The 23,272-nt window shown below is 44.3% G+C and overlaps 1 protein-coding gene across 4 annotated transcripts in view; it reads right to left on the bottom strand.

Moving 5' to 3' along the window:
- CAMKK1 (calcium/calmodulin dependent protein kinase kinase 1) overlaps positions 1 to 23,272 on the bottom strand; it is a 445,750-nt gene that overhangs the window by 252,200 nt on the left and 170,278 nt on the right. For 3 of the 4 annotated variants that reach the window (XM_075336377.1, XM_075336378.1, XM_075336380.1), the window contains exon 2: positions 9,543 to 10,041. In XM_075336377.1, coding sequence (XP_075192492.1) covers positions 9,543 to 9,935 — 393 coding nt within the window. In that variant the 5' untranslated portion in view covers positions 9,936 to 10,041. The remainder of the gene's footprint in view (positions 1 to 9,542; positions 10,042 to 23,272) is intronic. The other variant, XM_075336379.1, reaches the window with a different exon arrangement.

The following is a 23,272-nucleotide window of genomic DNA, read 5'->3' as shown; positions in this document are numbered from 1 at the left end:
CATAAAGAATGACATATGAAAAAGAGTCTAAAAACGCAGCATCAAAAGGCGATAAAAATGTATGTAAAAAAATGCAAATTAAAAAATGCTATAAAAACGCAAGTAACTTAATTTACACAAGTTCAGAAATGTTGAAGAAAACTTGTAATATCAAAAACTCACTAAATACTAATTGTGGGAGCATAGCCTAACAACCTGCATAGGGTTTCAGAATGTTTATAGTGAGTAATTTGTAACCCAGTAGATAGAGAAGTGTCTTTTGTTCCATAAAGATGTGGTACATTCTGGTATCCTCCATTTTGATACAGGTGCAATATATCTTTGTACCGTGTTAGCCACCCTTCAAGACTTTATGAAGGCTAAGTTCTAACAAAATTATTTCTCCAGCACATCATTTTATTTGAGTTCAATGAAAGCTGTAAGAGATAAGCTTCTCTAGTGATGATGGCGGGTAGCCATTTTGTCATGTAAATCTCTATTTACAAAAGCATTAGTGAATTTCATTTCTCTGTTTTGGAATAATAAAACAAAATATATGTGGAATATGGATCCATTACAAAAAACTGATGCACACAGAAGGAGAAGAACCCCATTCAGTCTAATGGAGGCCATCTGCTTGCCTTTTTGGAGGACAAATTGGTAACCAGGAGATGAGTGCATATGATCTATTTAGGTAATGACTTTAGTAACCAAAGTTTTTACTCCACCTATCCTACCAGGACTAAACCCCCCTCATAAATGTCATATTAATGTTGGTTGAACTCACCGATACCGTCTAACATTTTAATGTGTATAGAATCCCCAGACAATTTTTTGTTAAGGGACATATTAATTCCTCATGCACGATTTTTGACTACTAATCTAATCGAATTGTCTCATAGAGCTAGGAAGTCCCCACCAGACATATGAGCATAGAGAAGACAGGAGTGATCACTCCTGTGTAAGGGAGAGCCGGCCGAGATGGCTTCCGGATGAACGATTGACCGACCCATCATTCAACTAACAGACAACTAATGTGTATGGCAGGGTTAATTGGTAAAATAAAAGGAAAAACATCCAAGGTATAACAATAGGGAAACAATCAGATCACATTTATATTTAGTGATAAACATGATACATAGAGCTTCTCATTAACATTTTGCTATTTTCCGAATAAAGCTTTCCTAAACCATTAACCAACTAACCCACCAGTGTAAATTATGGCAGTACCCAATTTTGACCAGCCTTTAAAATCTGGAATTTCACATATTGCTGAGAAATATAAACAATTATTCAGATGATCATCTGCTAAATGTGCTGTATAATTAGACAATGCGTTTAGAATGCAGAGCTTTAATATCTGGTGAGTTTGGGGCTGGGTCCAAGGATGGTATAAAGCTTATAAATAGTTAAGCTGGCATTAGACATACAAGACTGTGTAAATTATACCTCCAAATGCCAAGAATATTGTGCTGATGTCTATGCCAGTCTGAACATATTGCCAAATGTGCCACAAGGTCAGTAAAATTATATTAAATATATGCAAAGTAGTAGCAACTATCAATGATAAGGCCATCCGCAAAGACTTGTATTTCTGATAATAAATACGTTAAGTACCAGGTCAAACTTCTCAACAAGACATTTAAAAATGTAGTTGAGGAAAATAAGAAAAAAAATTTGAGTATTTTTGACATGATGATAGTGAGAAAGCTGGGTTAGAGCATCTTAAAATAAGTCGGTGTTTTAAAATGTGCCCATAATAAATTAGTACCTACAAATGCAAAAGGGCAGGAGTCGTGGGTGCTTGAAGCGCAATGACGGGCATGGGGAGCGAAGGCTAGCGTGTCTAGGCAAATCACATATAAAGAACTACTCAGAATATGCTGGAAAAAATGAATAATGGCTGTGATAGAAAGCTGTCAGAACTAACACTGTCCAAAACCAAAAGTGGGCAGATGAGAATCAGAACTTGACCATAGAGCAATAAACGAAGGTGATCTGGGTCTGAGGAATCATCTCTTCATTAACATGATGGGAGTGGTAAAAATGTGTAGACCACTTACCAGGAAAAGAAATGGGACAGAAAAAGCACTAAAAAAAGTAGGTACTATGCAATGTCCTGCTGGGAACTTTGGGTCCTGGCTAGTGATGGGCAGACCCAGACTGTAAAAGTCCGATCTGAGCGGTTTCAAGGTACCCGATCATGATCCATTTGTAGAAGCCATCCTCTTTTCAACTTGAGCTTTTTTACAGATGGTGTTATGTTTGCATCAAGAATTTATTGAAATTTCATTGAATCCATTTTTCCTTCCACCCATGAAATGTTCCCCATGCCATTGGCTGCAACACAACCTAAAGCATGATTGATCTACCCCCATGCTTAATGGTTGGTGACATGTTCTTTTCCTGAAATTCTGTGCCCTTTTTTCTCTACACATACTTTTTAATATTGTGGCCAAAGAATTTTATTTTAAACTCATCGGTTCCCAGGACTTGTTTCCAAAATTAATCAGCCTTGTTTAGATGTTCTTTTGCATACTTACGTTGAATTTTATGGTGAGGATGCAGGAGAGGCTTTCTGCTGACTTACATGAAGGTCATATTTGTGCAGGTGTCTCTGGACAGTAGAACAATGTACCACAACTCCAGAGTCTCCTAAATGTTCCTGGAGGTCTTTTGCAGTCAAGGGGGTTCTGATTTGCCTCTCTAGCAATCCTATGAGCAGCTCTCAGAGAAATTTTGCTTGGTCTTCCAGACCTTATCTTGACCTCCACTGTTCTTGTAAATGCCATTTCTTAATTACCTTTCAAACCTAGAAAAGGGCAACTTGAAAATGCTTTGCTATCTTCTTATAGCCTTCTCCTGCTTTGTGTGCCTCCAACACTTTCATTTTCAGAGTGTTAGGCAGCTGCTTAGAAGAACCCATGGCTGCTGTGTTTTGGTACAAGGTTAGAGGAGGCTGGGTGTTTATAAAGCTGTGAAATTTTCATCACTTGGACTTTTCTAACAATGATAGTGAACAAGTCATAACCCCAACAGACTAATTAAGATCTGAGACCTTGGTCAAAGTTATCGGAGCACATAAATCCCCAAAGATGTCCAAACTTTTGCATTAGCCCATTTTCCTTTTTGTAATTTTTAAAATGTAAAGGATGAAAACAAAACAAAACAAAAAATGTATATATGTATGTATATATATATATATATATGTATATATATACACATACATTTTATATATATATATATATATATATATATATATATATATATATATACACATACACACACACACACACACACACACACACACATATATACATATATATATGTACATACATATATATACACACATACAGTGGGTACGGAAAGTATTCAGACCCCTTTAAATTTTTCATTCTTTGTTTCTTTGCAGCATTTGGTCAATTCGAAAAAGTTCATTTTTTCTTATTAATGTACACTCAACAACCCATCTTGACAGAAAAAAGACAGAAATGTAAAAATGTTTGCAAATTTTATTAAAAAGAAAAACTGAAATATCACGTGGTCATAAGTATTCAGACTCTTTACTTAGTATTGAGTAGAAGCACCTTTTTGAGCTAGTACCGCCATGAGTCTTCTTGGGATTGATGCAACAAGTTTTTCACACCTGGATTTGGGGATCCTCTGCCATTCTTCCTTGCAGATCCTCTCCAGTTCCGTCAGGTTGGATGGTGAACGTTGTTGGACAGCCATTTTCAGGTCTCTCCAAAGATGCTCAATTGGTTTAGGTCAGGGCTCTGGCTGGGCTGGTCAAGAATGGTCACAAAGTTGTTCTGAAGCCACTCCTTTGTTATTTTAGCCGTGTGCTTTTAGGGTCATTGTCTTGTTGGAAGGTGAACCTTCGGCCAAGTCTGAGGTCCAGAGCACTCTGGAAGAGATTTTCTTCCAGGATATGTCTGTACTTAGTCACATTCATCTTTCCTTCAATTGCAACCAGTTGTCCTGTCTCTGTAGCTGAACAATACCCCCCTGGCATGATGCTGCTGTGGCGCCCTGGCCTAGCCAGGTCGTCACAGATAACATACAAACACCCCCCACCCCCATCAGACAGGGACAACAGCCAAACAAAAATCCTTGTTGCCTCCCTCCAGTGTCTGATGTCCACACCAGGTTGGGCGGAGCCAAGCGGTTGGCCCCACCCACCGAGGAGTTCACAGGCCTGGAGGCGGGAAAAGTGACAGATAGAGTTTGGAGTTTGAAGTGAGAGGAGCAAGCACTTGGGTGTCTGGGTTTGTGGCCCAGGCACTGACAGCAAGGTTAGCAGACTGTGATGGCCGTCTGCAGGAGTGGTGAAGCAACGCAGAACCGTAGGACCGGGGTCGGGCGTTGGCCCGCCGGTACCGACTGGAGAGCGAAGTGAAGCCAGCACACACAGGCAGGGCCATCGGACCCCGACCAGGCTTGGAGCCGCCGATAATAGTCAAATCCGAATGTGACCGGACCCCTAGGGGTTTCATAACAACCAAAGACCCGATAGAAGGGAACCGCCCACACCGTGAGGGTATACAGCTACCGCCTAAGGCTAGAGACCCAAGGGCCAGCGCCTGCGGGCAAACGGACTCCTCCGGTACCCATTCATCGGGGAGCGGACTACCGTTGGGAATCCATAGTAGTCAGAAGGAGAACATCAAGGTGCAGGGAAAGACAGCCGCCATCACCTGTCCGGGGAGAGACACTGCAGCCGGCTGCGGGACCCGTCCATCCAGCCCTTTGGTTTACCAAGGACTTTGTACCTTTCTTGCTGAGTGAGTACACCCGTGCCATCCGGCACCGCGCCGCGCTGTCCCTGCAACCCTGCCCCTCACCGACCCTGCCTCCCCGTCACATCACCGGGCCCCGGGACCACCGACCCCTACCCACAGAGGGGGAAAACAACATCCCAGCTGCTCCCTACCATCGCTCCCGGGATCCTCGCCACCTGCAGCGTTGGTGCCTATCTTCAACACGACCCGTGGGTGGCGTCACGGACTAAATCGCCCAAACCAACCACCCCTTTAACTCACGGGCGAGGAGCGCCGCTCGAGTCCCCGGATCCGGCCCACCGCTCGAGCCACCGAGCAGCAGCAGCCACAGCAGCGCCGGACCCGAGCGTTAGCGAGAGCGCAGCAGCGACGGCGTCCTCCCCGCCCGCGACACTGCCACCACCATGTTTCACTGTGATAAGGTACCTGGTTTTCTCCAAACATACCGCTTAGATTTATCACCAAAAAGTTCTATCTTTGTCTCATCAGGCCAGAGAATCTTATTTCTCATAGTCTGGGAGTCCTTCATGTGTTTTTTTTGCAAACTATGCGGCCTTTCATATGTCTTGCACTGAGGTGAGGCTTCCATTGGTCACTCTGCTATAAAGGCCTGACTGGTAAAGGGCTGCAGTGATAGTTGACTTTCTGCAACTTTCTCCCATCTTCCTACTGCATCTCTGGAGCTCAGCCACAGTGATCTTTGGGTTCTTCTTTACCTCTCTCACCAAGGCTCTTCTCCCACGATTGCTCAGTTTAGCTGGACGGCCAGGTCAAGGAAGAGTTTTGGTGGTCCCAAACTTCTTCCATTTAAGGATTATGGAGGCTACTGTGCGCTTAGGGATCTTGAGTACTGCAGAAATTGTTTTGTAACCTTGGCCAGATCTGTGCCTTGCCACAATTTTGTCTCTAAGCTCCTTGGGTAGTTCCTTTGACCTCATGATTCTCATATGGTGTGACATGCACTGTGAGGTCTTATATAGACAGGGGTGTGCCTATCAGTTTAATTAAACACAGCTAGACTCCAATGAAGGAGTAGAACCAGCTCAAAGAGGATCACAAGGAAATGGACAGCATGTGACTTAAATATAAGTTTCTGAGCAAAGGGTCTGAATACTTATGAGCATCAGGCGAAAACTGTGGAGGAGAAAAGCGCAAAAATAGGGTCTTATCTGGTGGATGAGGGGATACACGTGAAAAAACAGGTACTCACCTGTTCCAGTTGTGACAGGCACAACTCCTATGCGAGCATGTAGGCAGATTATGCGGTAGTGGTCAGCAGCAGCCCCGATGGAGAAATGTAGATTACAAGATGGATGAGAGAAAAACGGGTTAAATGCTGCGCTAGAAAACCACGATTCCAAGAGATGTGATGAAATCCTTTCCTTTATTGGCACAAGTCAACGCGTTTCGAAGGCATAGCCGCCTTCTTCATCAGGACAAGACAGTACAAGAAAAGAACAGCATGACCTTTTTTTTTTTTGTGATGAAATCCTTTCCTTTATTGGCACAAGTCAACGCGTTTCGAAGGCATAGCCGCCTTCTTCATCAGGACAAGACAGTACAAGAAAAGAACAAGTTTGATATAATCAAACAATGAACAATGAAACAATGGTCATGCTGTTCTTTTCTTGTACTGTCTTGTCCTGATGAAGAAGGCGGCTATGCCTTCGAAACGCGTTGACTTGTGCCAATAAAGGAAAGGATTTCATCACAAAAAAAAAAAAAGGTCATGCTGTTCTTTTCTTGTACTGTCTTGTCCTGATGAAGAAGGCGGCTATGCCTTCGAAACGCGTTGACTTGTGCCAATAAAGGAAAGGATTTCATCACATCTCTTGGAACCGTGGTTTTCTAGCGCAGCATTTAACCTGTTTTTCTCTCATCCATCTTGTAATCTACTTATGAGCATGTGATATTTCAGTTTTTCTTGTTTAAAAAATTTGCAAAAATTTCTACATTTCTGTTTTTTTTTCTGTCAAGATGGGGCGCAGAGTGTACAGTAATGAGAAAAAAAAAGAATTTACCAAATGTCTCCAACGAAACAAAGAGTGAAAAATTTAAAGGGGGTTTAAATACTTTCTGATAGATAGATAGATACTATACCCACTGTATACTATCTATCTATCTATCTATCTATCCCTCTATCTATCCCTCTATCTATCCATCTATCTATCTATCTATCTATCTATCTATCTATCTATCTATATAAAATGCCCAAAATACAAAGTAAATGTGTCATCTTAATTTTATGCCTTTTAGAGACCATTTCATCTTCAACTTTCTTAACTGTTCACAGTAATTATTTTTATTGGTCAAAATCCTCCATTTGTAAACAAATAAAAAGCTCAGTCTGCATTATTAGATTTTGCTAAAAGTCATTTTGGTGTAATTAAAAAAAATGTCACAAAAAGTTCCAGCTTAATATAATCAGAAAATAATAAAATCTAAAAACGCTGAGTAACATGAAATACTTCTCTCCCAACTGACTGTCAGCTACATGATGTCAGTCAGCGCAAAAATTATGCTTGGCAAACCAGAAAAACTGCATGTCTTTGGGGCAAAAAGGTTTCCAGCAAGTGAATAACTTGTTCATTTAATAAAGTATAAAAACTGTCTATTTCCATTAGAACATAAAAATATGTACTCTAAGGCCTTGTGCGCACTAGGCGTTTTTGCTGCGTTTTTAGCGGCGTTTTTTACCGCGTTTTTGTGCTGAAAACGCAGTGACATTGCTTCCCCAGCAATGTCTATGGGTTTTCAGAAGTGCTGTCCTCACACAGCGTTTTTTTGTAGCTGCGTTTTTGTGGTGACCACAAAAATGCATCATGTCAATTATTTCTGTGTTTTTCACTGCGTTTTTCACCCATTGAGTTCAATGAGATGTTCAACAACGCAATGAAAAACGCATATAGCTGCGTTTCTATGACTAAAAACGCAGCTATAAACGCAAGTGGTGGGCAGTAAAGTGACGTGTACAGGAAGAGGATTCCTTCTGTTGGTAAACACAGAAGCAGGAATCCTCCCGGTACCATCACCGCTGCGTCCACCTCCCGTCCTGTGCATGTCAGCTCCGTGCGGCGCCATGTCTGGGCGGGAGGTGGAGGCAGCGGCGAAAACAAAAGTGAACAGTAGAAAAAAAAAAAATGTCATATATACTCACCTGTCTGCAGGGTCCCGGTACCGCCGCTTTGGCTGTCTGCAGTCTCCCCGGGGCACGTACGAAGCTTGCAGGACCTGGCGGTGGATCACCTGATGCAGTCACCTGACGCATCAGCTGATCGTAATTCTCGCGGTGTCGCCCGGCCGGCTATCAGCTGATCCTGCCGTCAGGGGACTTCATCAGCTGATTACCGGCAGCTCCGGCAGCGATGGGACAGGATCAGACTCTCATCCGATCGCTGCAGGAGCTGCCGGTAATCAGCACAGACGTGAGTATTTATTTTTTATTTTTTTATTTTTTTTTTGCACTGATGCTTCAGCTGATTGTATAATCGGCTTTTATACAATCAGCTGATGTGTGATGTGCTTCAGCCCCTAGAACCTGACACATCATCTGATCGCTTTGCCTTCCAGCAAACCGATCAGATGATATTGGATCCGGATTGGACGGCGCGGGACCCTTGACCCAGGATTACTGCGGAGGGGGGTTCTATATTTTAATAAAGATGGAGTCACTAATTGTGTTGTGTTTTATTTAAAATAAAAATATTTTTCTGTGTTGTGGTTTTTTTATCTTTACTAGAAATTCATGGTGGCCATGTCTAATATTGGCGTGACACCATGAATTTCGGGCTTAGGGCCAGCTGATAATATACAGCTAGCCCTAACTCCATTATTACCCAGCTAGCCACCCGGCATCAGGGCAGCTGGAAGAGTTGGATACAGCGCCAGAAGATGGCGCTTCTATGAAAGCGCCATTTTCTGGGGTGGCTGCGGGACTGCAATTCACAGCGGGGGTGCCCAGAAAGCATGGGCACCCTGCACTGTGGATTCCAATCCCCAGCTGGCTAGTTGTACCCGGCTGGACTCAAAAATTGGGCGAAGCTCACGTCATTTTTTTATTTTTAAATTATTTCATGAAATTCATAAAATTATTTAAAAAAAAAGGGCTTCCCTATATTTTTGGTTCCCAGCCGGGTACAAATAGGCAGCTGGGGGTTGGGGGCAGCCCGTACCTGCCTGCTGTACCCGGCTAGCATACAAAAATATGGCGAAGCCCACGTCATTTTTTTTGTTTGGGGGGGCAAAGAAATCCTGCATACAGTCCTGGAAGGAGGATGCTGAGCCTTGTAGTTCTGCAGCTGCTGTCTGCTCTCCTGCATACACTAGTTCTGCAGCTGTCTGCTCTCCTGCATACAATGAACATTTTGAAGAAGGAAATGACATCAGAGCTTTTTTTTTTCCATCAACAATCTTTAATGGCATTGTGCACTGATTAAAAACGCAGTGAGCAAAAACGCAGCAAAAAACGCACCAAATCGCGGTAAAAACGCATGCGTTTTTTTAGCCGCGGGTGCGTTTTTATTAGCCGCGGGTGTGTTTTTTGAGACAAAAACGCACATAAAAACGCAGCGTGAAAAAAACGCCTAGTGCGCACATACCCTTTCACATATGCCAAAAATAACATTGAGCAATTTCAGCATTTTTAGTCTACCAAGGGCAACCACTGGAGACATAAGTAGTTACATGATTGAGGAAAGAGAGTATTGCAATTAAAAATTACAGTGTATAAAGCTGGAGACTTCTCTTACAAGAACCAGTAGACAGAAGAGAAGAGCAACTTACATCTGAGTCAGAGATAGAGACCCGGTTGGATTCAATCGTTGGCCTTCTGACTATTCGTGGTGATATGTGTGATGCAGGACCAGTTGCATATGGGCCGTAGCCCTGGTGGGAGGGCAGACAACCTCCTGTAGGCCTTTCCTGGAGGGAGAATTTTCTGTTTGAAAGTGTAGGCCGAGAAGCGGCTCTTTGGAAACAGCTGAAGTCCCTCTGATCTTGGGAAGAAAGAAACACATCCTCACTAGTTTCAGAGCTCATGCCATTATTTGTCATGCTGTTCATATCTTCCGAAAAGAGAGCATCTGGCCCTTTACCTTGTTCCTCCACGTCTATAGCAGCAACTCTCTCAGCAAGCTCAGTCTGAGTGTCTTTATTTGGGCCAAAATCACACTCCATTTCGACAGTGTGGGAAAATTCCAGCACAGTCTCTAGGGTGCAATACACAAGTTCCGAATCAGATACTACAGATCTTCTTAATTAAGGCTTTATATCCGCACAGTCTCTGCAATAAAATGTAAACATTGATTAATGACAGCAAGATAAAGAAAACGGTCAGTATTAACACAGCTAAAATGTAAAACCAATGGACCATCAAGATACTTAAGGATACTTTCCTCCCAAAACATTGCACAATAGGGACCAGAATGTACCATGTAGAAGACTAGATGGAGGCAGGATTGCTGGGACTTGGAGCTGGCACTTAGTATGATTTTTTTTAAAATAAAAGTATATATTTTATGTGAGGTTGCACCCAGTTCACACACTGCAACATGAGTTTTTTTTACTCGCTTTTGCTGCGATGCGAGGTAGCATACGAGAATACACAATAAAAAGTCCAGCAGTTTATTAAACAGGACATAAACTGCACTCTGGGTACATAAACAAAATCTTGCTTTCAAAAGGGACAAACGGCTTACTGGCCATCACACTCACGGTTTTCAAGTCCTTTAATTAAGCGCTTCGCTTGCACAGGTTTTGATCAACTTTCCTCAGTGGTATCTCACTGAAGATGTCTCCCTCCAGAGAGGCCTCAATACGTCTGTGCACTAGAGCAGCCTCTCCACACAGGTTGCTTTTCACACACACACGCACACGCACACGCACACGCACACAAACACACAAATACACAAACACACACACACACACACACACACACACACACACACACACCCTTCTACCAGTTTCTTTCAGTCTCCTACCAGTCTCTCAACACAGGCTGACTTCCCTCAGCTGTGTTCCATCCAGAGGCTGCTACCTCCTGGAGATTAGAAACCTCTCTCCTCTCAGAGGCTGCTTCTCCTGCAGTGCTGCTCCCCACACTGCTACAAAGACTCCACATTGTGTGCCAAACAACAGACTCCATTACAAACCATGTGGCCTGTCAGACACATGTCAAACACACCCATGGGTGGGGAATGTAGGTGGCCAGACCCATCCATTTCCTTAGCCACCAGTGAACCTGCCCTGAGAATACCTAAGCAGAAACATGTGGCACTACAAGTACCAGCACAGAACTCCAGGTTCACACCACTTATGTTATACACACCGGCCATTAGCAATGGCAACAAAAGTGAGTATACCACTAAGGGAAAATGACCAGATTGTGCCCAATTAGTCATTTTAACTTCCTAGTATCATGTGACTATTAATAAGGGCTCGGGTGTGAATGGAGAGCAGGTGTGTTAAATTCGGTGTTATCGCTCAAACACCCTTTCATCCTGGTCACTGGAAGTTCAACATAGCACCTCACGGCAAAGAATTCTTTGAGGATCTGAAAAAAGAATTATTGCTGTATATAAAGATGGCTTTGGCTATAAGAAGATTGCCCACAACCGGAAACTGAGCTGCAGCATGGTGGCCAAGACCACACAGAGGTTTAACAAGATAGGTTCCACTCAGAATAGGTAGCGCAATGGTTGACTAAAGAGTTGAGTGTACATGCTCACCGTCATATCTAGAGGTTGTCCTTTAAAATTAGATTTATGAGTGCTGCCAGAATTGCTGCACAGTTTATGGGGGTGGGGGGTCAGCCTGTCAGTTCTTAGACCATATGCCACACACTGCATCAAATTGGTCTGCATGACTGTCTTCCCAGAAGGAACCGCTTCTAAAGATGATGCATAAGAAAGCCTGCAAACAGTTTGCTGAAGAGAAGCATACTAAGGACATGGATTAATGGAACCATGTCCTGTGGTCTGAGTAGACCAAGATAAACTTATTTGGTTCAAATGTGTCAAGCATATCTGGTGGCAACCAGGTGAGGAGTAAAAAGACAAGTGTGTCTTGCCTACAGTCAAGCATGATGGTAGGTCTATCATGGTTTGGGGCTGCATGAGTGCTGCTGGCTGTGGGGAGATACAGTTCATTGAGGAAACCATGAATGCCAACATATACTGTAACATTCTGAAGCAGAGCATGATTCCCTCCCATCAGAAACTAGGTTGTAGGGTAGTATTCCAACATAAAAACAACCCCAAACACATCTCCAAGACGAAAACTGCCTTGCTAAAGAAACTGAGGTTAAAGGTGCTGGACTGGCCAGGTATGTCTCCACACCTAAATCTCATTTAGCATCTCTGAGGAATCCTCAAACAGAAGGTGGAGGAGCACAAGGTGTCTAACATCTACTAAGGCCGTGACGTCATCATGAAAGATGGAAGTGGATTCCAGTGGCTCCTGTGAAGTTCTAGTGAACTCCATGCCCAAGAGAGTTAAGACAGTGCTTGAAAATAAGAGTGGTCACAGAAAATAGTGGGCACAATTTGGCCATTTTCACTTAAGGGGGCTTTACACGCTACGATATCGTTAATGTTTTATCGTCGGGGTCACGCGTTAGTGACGTTGTTAGTGACGCACATCCGGCGTCATTAACGATATTGCAGCGTGTAACACTTACCAACAACCTTAAGCGACCTCAAAAATGGTGAAAATCGTTCACCATGGAGAGGTCGTCCCAAAACCAAAAATCGGTAATGGTTTATTATCGCTGTGTGTGACACCACAGGAGCGAGGAACGTCTCCTTACCTGCCGCCGGCCGCAATGCGGAAGGAATGAGTTGGGCGGGATGTTACGTCCCGCTTATCTCCACCCCTCTGCTTTGATTGGCCGGCCGCTTAGTGACATCGCGGTGACGTCGCTGTAATGCCGAACGTCCCTCCCCCTTGAGGGAGGGATTGTTCGGCAGTCACAGCGACACCGCCAACCAGGTAAGTGTGTGTGACGCTGCCATAGCGATAATGTTCGCTGCGGTAGCGATCACACGAAATCGCATGCACAACGGAGGTGGGTGCTTTTGCGTACGATATCGCTAACAATTGCTAGCAATATCGTAGTGTGTAAAGCCCGCTTTACTGTACTCACTTTTGTTGCCAGCAGTTTAGACATTAATGGCTGTGAGTTGAATTATTTAGAGGACACATCACATTTACACTGTTATACAAGCTGTACGCTGAATACTTTACATTGTATCAGTGTCATATCTTCAGTGTTGTCCCATTAAAAGATATACTAAAATATTTACAAAAATGTGGGGAGGGTGTACTCACTTTTGTATTATACTGCAATTTTTTTTTTTATTTTAAACACATCTAAAGAATATTTAAAGAAGATGCCACTACCCTGACTCCGTTATTAATTTTGCCATAAATGTCTAAGGATAATGCCCCTAAATAACTACATATACCTTTTATGACAAATTTCATGTTCTTTTATGCATTTTTGTCTTACTTTATATCCAACGGTATCAGCTCTGCTTTCACAGACACCACTTCCTCCTCAAAATCCTCTGCTCTGTTTTGACTACTTGGTGCATCATCCCTTGTGTTGGGCTGCAAGCCAGCAATAAGAACACTCCCTGTAACTGTCATGCGAGTGACAGGGAAGTATGGTGCATGACGCGACACACAACACTACACAAGGGGTACACCGGGGACACTTAAACAATGGTGGGCCCAAGCGCTAGTGAGGGGGAAGATGGAGCACCTCCTTCACTCACCTGCAGCTGTACACTACACTTCTAGCCAGTCCCTATATAGGTTCCATACCGGTCACCGAACAGGATACCTGAGAGCCTGTTAGACCCTGTAATTGCCCTGGCTAATGAGCTGGCAGGTGAGGGTTGCTAGCTCCACCGCTGTGCTAGTAAAACACCAAGGGAAGGAAAGACACACAAGGGGAAACACAAGAACAGACTGCTGCAATCAGCACCAAGACTGCAGCTTATACAGCAACTTGCAAAGAGGACTCCACAAGCTCCATCCCCCTTCAAGCCAGGCACCCAAATGAGTGAGAGAATAACTGGCACCCTCTACAGGAAGCAGAGGGTATATATAGGGCCTGGGAGTTGTTCAAACCAGAAACACCTGGAAAGGTAAAGAGAATGCTTGCTGGCAAAGAGAACTCTCATTAACCCTCTGCTCTTCAAAGGAAAGGGAATACATTAAATCAGCAGAGTCTCAAGGCACAGAGACTCTGGCCCAGAATCCGTCACTAGTCCCTACAAAAAGACGACTGTAACAGTAACTAAACCTTTTCAATCCTCCTCCACCTTCACACACAGCCTCAGCATAATTAATGTCTTGCCGAGGACACTGCTCCAGACAAATCACTGAGGAATAAAGATTATCCCTCACTGACAATCAGCTTTTACTGTAATAAAATGGATGGGGAGTGAGTAATGAATGAATGAATGAATGAATGAATGAATATGTCACACTTAAAACCAGGTAAAAAGGGGAGATGTTGATTCAATCTTTGAATTGTGTGTCTATGTGTGCCACACTGAGCATGGAAAACAGAAAGAGAAGAAGAGAACTGAAGACTTGAGCACCAAAATTGTTGAAAAACATTTACAATCTCAAAGTTACAAGTCCACCTGATGGTCCTTTGTCCGTGGTGTACCATAATCAAGATGTTTATAACCCATGGCCCTTTAGCTCTCTTGAAATGGACGAAAGAGAAAAATTAATGAAAAATTGCAACGTAGGCTAAACAGCCCCAAAAAAGTTCCAAAGCAATTCAACCTGTCCTGCAGGGTCATGGAGCATCAGTGTCAGCACAAACTATCCGTCAATATTTGAATGAAATGATATGGAAGGAGCCCCAGGAGGACCCCACTGCTAAAACAGAGATATATAAAAGCTAGACTGCAGTTTGTCAAAATGTGCGTGAGTAAACCAAAATCCTTCTGATAAAGCGTCTTGTGGACAGATGAGACCAAGATAAAGCTTTTTGCTAAAGCACATCAATCTACCCAGTGGCGGAGATATCGCCGGTTCAGCTGGTGCCCGAAGGTTCAGGGGGACCTTGCTCTCCGGTCAGAAATGAGGGCAATCTGACCTATTGTCCGGAGCTCCAGGCTCCGGGAGGTCCCTTGTCAGATCGCCCTCATCACAAGCAGCGTGCGGAACAGGGAACAATCCTGCAGCTCTGCACAGTCAGTGCAGACAGCGGAATGCAGGAATCTGTGCTTTGTTCCCTGCCGACACTTTCTTTGTGACACACGCGCGCGCTGATGTTGTCAGTATGGCGCGCGCGCATGTCATTTGAAGCGTTCCCGGCAGGGCAGCGCAGCCAGGACCTGTACAAACAGCAGCAGGGGCCTACAGGACAAGCAGTGGTGGGGGCCCCTTGAAGAGCACCGGCAGGGGCCCCTAGAAGAGCAGCAGCGGTGGGGGCCGGTACAGGAGAAGCAGTGGTGGGGGCCCCTACAAGAGCAGCGGCGGGGGCCCATACAAGAGCAGCAGTGAGGGGGGCTCCTAAAGGAGCAGCAGCCACAGGGGCCGTTACAGGAGAAGCAGCGGTGGGGCCCCTACAAGAACAGCAACGGCCAGGACCCCCACAGGAGAAGCAGCGGCGGGGGCCCCTGTTCGGAGAGGTGAGGGGTCACTAATAGCCTGAGGAGGGGAAAATAAGGAGGGAGAGGTGAGTAGTGACTAATTTTGGGGGTGTAATGATGTATATTGCAGGTGTATATGGGGGGTGTAGTGATGTATATTGCAGGTGTATATAGGGGTGCATTGATGTATATTGCAGGTGTAGTATATAGGGGTATAGTGATGTATATTGCAAGTTTAGTATATAGGGGGTGTAGTGATGTATATTGCAGGTGCAGTATATAGGGGTGTAGTGATGTATATTGCAATTCTAGGATATAGGGGTATAGTGATGTATATTGCAAGTGTAGTATATAGGGAGTGTAGTGATATATATTGCAGGCGTAGTATAGGAGTGTAGTGATGTATATTACAGGCAGCGGCACCCAGAGACTTGGTATACCTTTGTATCAGAGTCTGCTTTGTGGTCGCAGCATTGCCAACAATGCCTGAGTGAGTACGTGGTCCTCCCCTGCTTTCAACCAGCGCTGCGCTCCCCTGCACCTCCACCATCCACAGTCTCGGGGCCTCCCCCCCTACCCGTGGAGGGAATGTGATCTGGCTGCCCCACTCCATCTCCTTGGTACTCCCATCGGCGGTACACCCCTTACCGCGAACCACGGGTGGCGTCATGAACTCTTATCCCCTGTAAATACCTCCTTTTCATTTGAAGTGGCCGTGAGCCCCTGGGTCTGGAGACCCTCGAGCCACAGCAGCAACCCCCGGCGGGGCGGCACACTATCAAATACTTATTAAATGTATGTAAACTTTTGACTTTGCAAAAAGTAATAAAAATGCCTTAAAACATTCTCTGTCTCATTATTCTGCCATTTGGCAAATATAAATAATTTTGGTTCCCAATTGACCTAATACAGGAAAGTTTTTTTCTGATTTCATGTCAGATAGTGAGAAAAACATGCAGATGTGTCTTTTTAGATAGTGTATGTAAACTACTGGTGTCAACTGTACATAAGCAATATTAGATATACACATTCTGTTCATACATACTATATATACCCAGTAACTCCATTCAGTTCTATTGTGTGTATATATGTTACTGTATATTTATTTGCTGTGCTAAAAGTTATAATTCACCTTATCCATATTATCATTGTATCATTTTGTTGGTGCCGCAACACCTTCTCAGCATTGTCTGTCCGTTCATTCAATGTTGCTTGTGCACTTTAAATTAGCATATGTTATTTATTTTATAAGGAAATTCTACACATTGTGCTCAATACATGTAGTCCATATATATGACAATAGGATAAAATGGTTTTATAATCTGCTATCTGCACCAATAAAGTATTGTTAGCGCTTTTAAATTACTGTTTATGGGTTATGCTCTTTCTCTTGTAAAATTCACCACACAATTTTACTTGTAATGAATAAACATTAGTTTTATCTTCCCTCCAATATTTGACTGGTTATCTGTTCTTTTTTCTTCCTCCTGAGTATCTCACTGGATATTTCCTTACTGATTAGTCTATCGGTACCACATGTCCTCTCTGTTATATGGTACATTTACTTACCAACATTAAGATTCATTATTATTATTTTTTATATCCATATATAATTTAATTTTGTTGCTTTACACATCTTTCTGAATCCTTCTGGAAAAGTTCAAGATGAGATTCAAGCATGTCTCAATTGAAATCTGATCCCAGGTCTCTTCTACACATTCCCAATGTTGGTGCATAATGGTCGACTCACTTCACTTGGGTATGTATATAGCTTTTTCCGAACCTCTATCCACAAGTGTTCGATTGGGTTGAGGTCTGGGGACTATGGGAGCCAATCTACCACCTCTACAGCCTTTTCTTCGCCAATCATGACATGTGGTTCGGGTCGTTATCCTGCTGGAACATTATGTCGCCCTTCTCATAACCATAGTTCTTGAGTGTACGAAGTAACTCATCTTGTAGGATACTCACATATAGCTCAGCATTGAGACCACCATCGATCCTGGTCTAGTATCCAACACCTATGGCTGTGAAACAATCCCATATCATCAGGCTTCCTCCACCACACTTGACAGTTCCTTTAATTTCTCGATCCATTAGCCCCTTTGACAATTGTTTCTTCCAGATCCATTTGCACCCATCAAAGTCTAGTCTATTGACTTTCATCTAATTGCTCCCAATCACCTGTTTCCATTATTCTACTCTTCACTTTTAATACTTTGCAACTTGGGCCAACGCTTATTATGATGTTATTGAAGTTGAGGCGTCTTCACCTTTTTCAGACCACTATTTCAAACTTGTGTAAGGTGTGTTGCACGGTGCTTATACGGATGTCTGTGATTTCCCTATTATGAAGCACACAAGCCACCTCCATTGCCATATTTGTTCTGCCAGAACTGATAGACTTTTTGATAAGCTGATCTGTTGAGGATAATTTGCCTGGACATCCACCTCTTGGCTTTTGAATGGATGGAAGGACTTTATTTCGTATTCTTCACAACTGTCATGGCACTCCCATGATGCTGATGCAGTTTGTCAATTTACTAGGCTGAGAGACTGCTATCGATGAGCTGGAAGATACGGTTTCTCTTTTCTTGGGAAATCTTCATGGCTGTTCCTCGATTTGAACCAGTGACCTTTCGCTTGAGAATCAACCTAATAACACTTTGAGCTATTAGGGAATGTGAGAACAGGTTGTAATTTGTAGTATACAGGAAGAAAATAATTTTTCAAAAACCAGGAGCAAAAGAGTAACAATGCAGTGACATGACAAGAATCTGCTAAATAGTTGCAAGTTAAATTTATGTATGAGATGGCCAATAAAATGAAGGTAGTCTCACACTCAAAGCTGTAGTGGATGGTGATATATGGTGCCTGAAATTCAAAAAACACAAAACATTGTTACCCTTTTGCTAGTCACTGTATATACACATTCTGCTGTATAAATACAGATACAAGGTAGAGCTCTGGACAAAGGGATGTATGAATTCATGTATATAATACACTCCCTGACAAACGTTCTGTTGCTTATCCATGTTATATAAATAAAAGCTTATAACCTGACTTTAAATTCATCCATTGGTTTTATAAATTACTCTTTTGAAAGCTGAAACCCTCCCAAATTTGGTTTAGGTTATGAAAATTACGTTGCTGCAAAGCTAAAATATTGATCATTTAATGAACACAGAAAGGTCAGATTTTGGCAAGACAAAAGTTTTGTTGCCTTGTCATATAATGCACCCAATCCTAGTTTACATCCTCACCTGTGCTCACTAAATGATCGATTAATTAGTGAGTGTGTATAACGAGAAACCTAGCACCCCAGACCTTCACTTTAACTGCAATTTGACCTCTGACAACATGCCAAAATCCACCCTGCGACCAAAGCCTTGATTATCAAGAGGCTGAAGACCAGATCCACTGCAGAGGTGGTTGGCAGCTTTAATGTGTCTCAGCATCAAGTACAAAGAATTAAGAAAAGATTTGAAGAGACTGGAGATGTTTTTTACAAGCCCAGGTCCGGCAGACCCCACAAGACAACTGCTCAGGAGGAACGTTTGTTGGTCCAAATCCAAAGCCAGCCACACTTCCACTTCAGCAGAACTCCAACAGGCCTGGTCACCTCAAGTCCCTGTGTCAACTAGAACAGTTTGTAGGATTCTGTCTCGAAATGGCCTCCATGGTCGAATCAGTGCCCAGAAACCAGCAGTAAACAAAAGGCAATTAAAAAACCGTGTGGCATTTGCCAAGTCCCCCAGCCTGCTAAACAGATGGATGCTGGAAAAGTGGCAGAAGGTGGATTTCTCTGATGAATCTTCAGTTGAATTACACCACAGCTGCCGCAAATACTGCAGGAGACCTACTGGAGCGCGTATGGATCCAAATACACCCAGAAAACAGTTAAGTTTGGTGGTGGAAAGATCATGATCTGGGGTTACATTCAGTATGGGGGTGTGCAAAACATTTGCAAGGTGGAAGGCAATATCAATAGCCTACAATATCAAGAAGTATTAGCTAACTCTTACATTCCCAATCATAAAAGGGGTCAAATTGTGCAGCAGGATGGTGATCCATCTCATACATCCATTTCTACCACAAAGTTCCTCCTGGCAAAGAAGATCAAGGTGCTCAAGCACTGGCCAGCCCAGTCACCAGACATGAACATCATTGAGCATGTTTGGGGTAGGATGAAAGAGTAAGCTTGGAAAACAAAACCAAAGAATCTAGATGAACTCTGGGAGGCATGTAAGACTGCATTCTTTGCTATTCCTGATGACTTCATCAATAAATTGTATGAATCATTGTTGAACCGCATGGATGCAGTCCTTCAAGCTCATGGAAGGCACACAAAATATTAATTATGGCTCTAATAGCCCCACAACTTCATTCACCAATGGTATGCAACATATCTTTGTATTAGAAGTTAATTATTTCTTTGAATTTCACATTACTTTCTGTGGGCGACAAAACATTTGTCTTGCCAAAATCTGACCTTTCTGTGTTCATTAAATGATCAATATTTCAGCTTTGCAGCATCGTTATTTTCATAACCTAAACCAAATTTGGGAGGGTTTCAGCTTTCAAAAGAGTAATTTATAAAACCAATGGATAAATTTAAAATCCGATTATAAGCTTTTATTTACATAACATGGATAAGCGACAAAATTTCTGTCAGGGAGTGTAGGAGGCAATACAGCCGGGTGTATAAAAATTTCACAGGGTATAGGCAATGTGTGAGTACATGTATATGCACTCTTCTGTATACCTACAGACACAAGGTAGAGTGAGAGATCTGCAGGGAGAAATGTGCAGGGATATAGGAGAGTTGTGTCTGCAGCTGTATGCACAGACGTAGTGCATGAGCCCTGGTGAATGGAGCCCCGCCTATCTACACACCGTGAAAGTCACATCACTGTAATGGTACGTCAAATTCCAGATTCAGGTACTCAGGGAAAATCTAATGTGACTTCACTGGAAGGCAGAAGAGTCTCAGGAAGGCAGAAGAGTCTCAGGAAGGCAGAAGAGTCTCAGGAAGGCAGGGGAGTCTCAGGAAGGCAGAGGAGTCTCAGGAAGGCAGAGGAGTCTCAGGAAGGCAGAGGAGTCTCAGGAAGGCAGAGGAGTCTCAGGAAGGCAGAGGAGTCTCAGGAAGCCAGAGGAGTCTCAGGAAGCCAGAGGAGTCTCAGGAAGCCAGAGGAGTCTCAGGAAGGCAGAGGAGTCTCAGGAAGGCAGAGGAGTCTCAGGAAGGCAGAGGAGTCTCAGGAAGGCAGAGGAGTCTCAGGAAGGCAGAGGAGTTTCAGGAAGGCAGAGGAGTTTCAGGAAGGCAGAGGAGTTTCAGGAAGGCAGAGGAGTCTCAGGAAGGCAGGGGAGTCTCAGGCAGGCAGGGGAGTCTCAGGAAGGCAGAGGAGTCTCAGGAAGGCCGAGGAGTCTCAGGAAGGCAGAGGAGTCTCAGGAAGGCAGGGGAGTCTCAGGCAGGCAGGGGAGTCTCAGGAAGGCAGAGGAGTCTCAGGAAGGCAGAGGAGTCTCAGGAAGGCAGAGGATTCTCAGGAAGGCAGAGGATTCTCAGGAAGGCAGAGGAGGCTCAGGAAGACCGAGGATTCTCAGGAAGGCAGAGGATTCTCAGGAAGGCGGAGGAGTCTCAGGAAGGCAGAGGAGTCTCAGGAAGGCAGAGGAGTCTCAGAAGGCAGAGGATTCTCAGGCAGAGATCATGAGGCCAGAACAACAGCTCCAGTTACAGAAGGATTTGGAAAAGCAAGGTAATTACAAAAGACTCCATCTGTGGCAGTTACTTAAAGGAGTTTTCCCATGAGCAACATTCATTTTAAAGTTGATTTTAATCAATAGATCTTGGAATAATAATTTACACAATTGTATGTGTTTAAAAAAAATCTTCCGGTGCTGTGATAATTTTATATATGTGTCCCTGCTGTGTGCTGTGTAGTAGCTGTGTCTGACCGTACATGGACATAGTCTGATCATAAACACATCTCTTGGGCCGGGGAGGAAGTAATATAGTTTACAAACATTAAAGAATGGATGACAAATTAGTCTTTCTATGAGGTAAAACATTTTTTAAAACTAGGTAGGGAAATGTTTTACCTCAAAAAAAGAATCAGATACTACCCTATGCTGTGCTATCCGTATACTCTCTTTTGCGTCTTCCCCTGCCCAGGAGTTGTAGTATACTTGTACCATGTCCCTGTACGGTCAGACACGGCCATTACACAGTACATAGCAGGGACACATTTATAAGAGTATCATTTTTTTTAAACACATCCGATTGTGGAAACTATTATTATTCTAAGATCTATTGATTAAAATCAACTTTGAAATTAACTTGGTTTGTGGGAAAACCCCTTTAACATAAGAGGGGTTACATAAAATAGTGACTAACCATGTTAAACTAACTGGACAACTCCTTTTATACAAGGATAATGTGAGGGCCGGGGAGGACTGGTAGGCCCAGGAGGTGGATCCACTGGACCGAGCACCCCAACTGGAGGGCAGGGTACACGGTAGCTGGAGCACTAACGTGGCAGGAACGGGTGCAGGTATCAGGAAGCAAAGACAGGACCAGGTCACTAAGGTCACAGCGTACTTTAAGGCAGTAATAGGAAACAGGAACAAAGACCTGAGCACCTAGCTCACAAGACAAGGCATAGAAACACAAGCGATGATCAGGCCCCGCCCACATGGAAAGGCCAGTCTTATATACTCAGCACAGCCTCAGGTCATTTCCTGCTGCAGCAGTGCTGGGGCTATAAGACCAGGTGAGTGGGCACGGCCCAGTCCTATACAGACCCTACAGAACATTAGTCAGAATCAGACTCCTGAGACCAGGAACAGGACTCTGGGGAGCATGAGCGGGAATGGCAGGCGTGACCGGTGGACGCATGGACTGGACCAGTGAGGAAGGAGCGGTGGTACGCTGGCGAGGCTGGATCAGTGGGTACAGAGTGGTGGTGTGACACAGGTGTGACTGGCTCAGTGGTTACGGAGCAGTGCCTGGATGGTGAGACCGGCTTAGTAGGTAAGGAGCGCTGCTGGGACACCGGGAGCGTGACAGTACCCCCCCTTGAAGCCCCCCTCTCCGAGCAAAGGACCCCGGGGCACCCGGGACCGAGCCCCCGGACCGTAACCCAGCGCAAAGGAAAGGAGGGACGGCTGACCCCATGCACCCTTCCGGACCGCAACACGCTTAACCGAAGATTTTCGAGCAGTGGCAACGGAAGCAACGGAAAGGGAAGGACAGTCAGAAGCAGGAATGGAATCCTGGACGACCAGATCGGGCGTCTCGGACCGAGTATCGGTCATAGTCTCATCCTCAGTAGCCGCTGGACTCAAAGTCTCAACTCTAGAAGGCGGTGAAATCAAGGTCTCGGATGCCTGGGGCGGTGGAACGTCACTGGATAGCGTAGTCTCTTCTTCAGGATCCTGCAGCTTGACTGAGTCAAGTGCCAGGGGCTGAGGAAAAGGCTGCAAGCAGGTTTCGTGGCACAAGGGACTCCAGCGGTTAATCGCGCCAGAGCGCCAACTAATAACAGGGTCATGGAGTTTCAGCCAGGGCAGGCCCAACAGGAGCTCAGGAGCCATCCTCGGGATGACATAGAAGGCGATGGTCTCCATATGCGAAGTGCCAACCTGGAGGCTCACGGGCTCGGTGGTAAACCGGACAGGTTCGTAGAGCGGTTTGCCGTCCACTGAGGCGAACCAGAGGGGCTTCTTCAGCGGAGTGACAGGGACCTGGTATTTGTCTACCGTGGCCTGGTGGATAAAGTTGCCTGCCGCCCCAGAATCGATGTGGGCCTCAGCTGAAAACCGGGTCCCCTCTGTCGTCACCCGGACAGTCTGTTTAACTGGAACCAAAGGGATTTCGGTGGCAAGGGTGGCGGTTCCCAC

The sequence above is a fragment of the Anomaloglossus baeobatrachus genome, chromosome 2 (assembly GCF_048569485.1).
Source record: "Anomaloglossus baeobatrachus isolate aAnoBae1 chromosome 2, aAnoBae1.hap1, whole genome shotgun sequence".
In the NCBI taxonomy this organism is placed as follows: domain Eukaryota; kingdom Metazoa; phylum Chordata; class Amphibia; order Anura; family Aromobatidae; genus Anomaloglossus; species Anomaloglossus baeobatrachus.
This window is presented reverse-complemented; position numbering and strand designations above follow the sequence as displayed.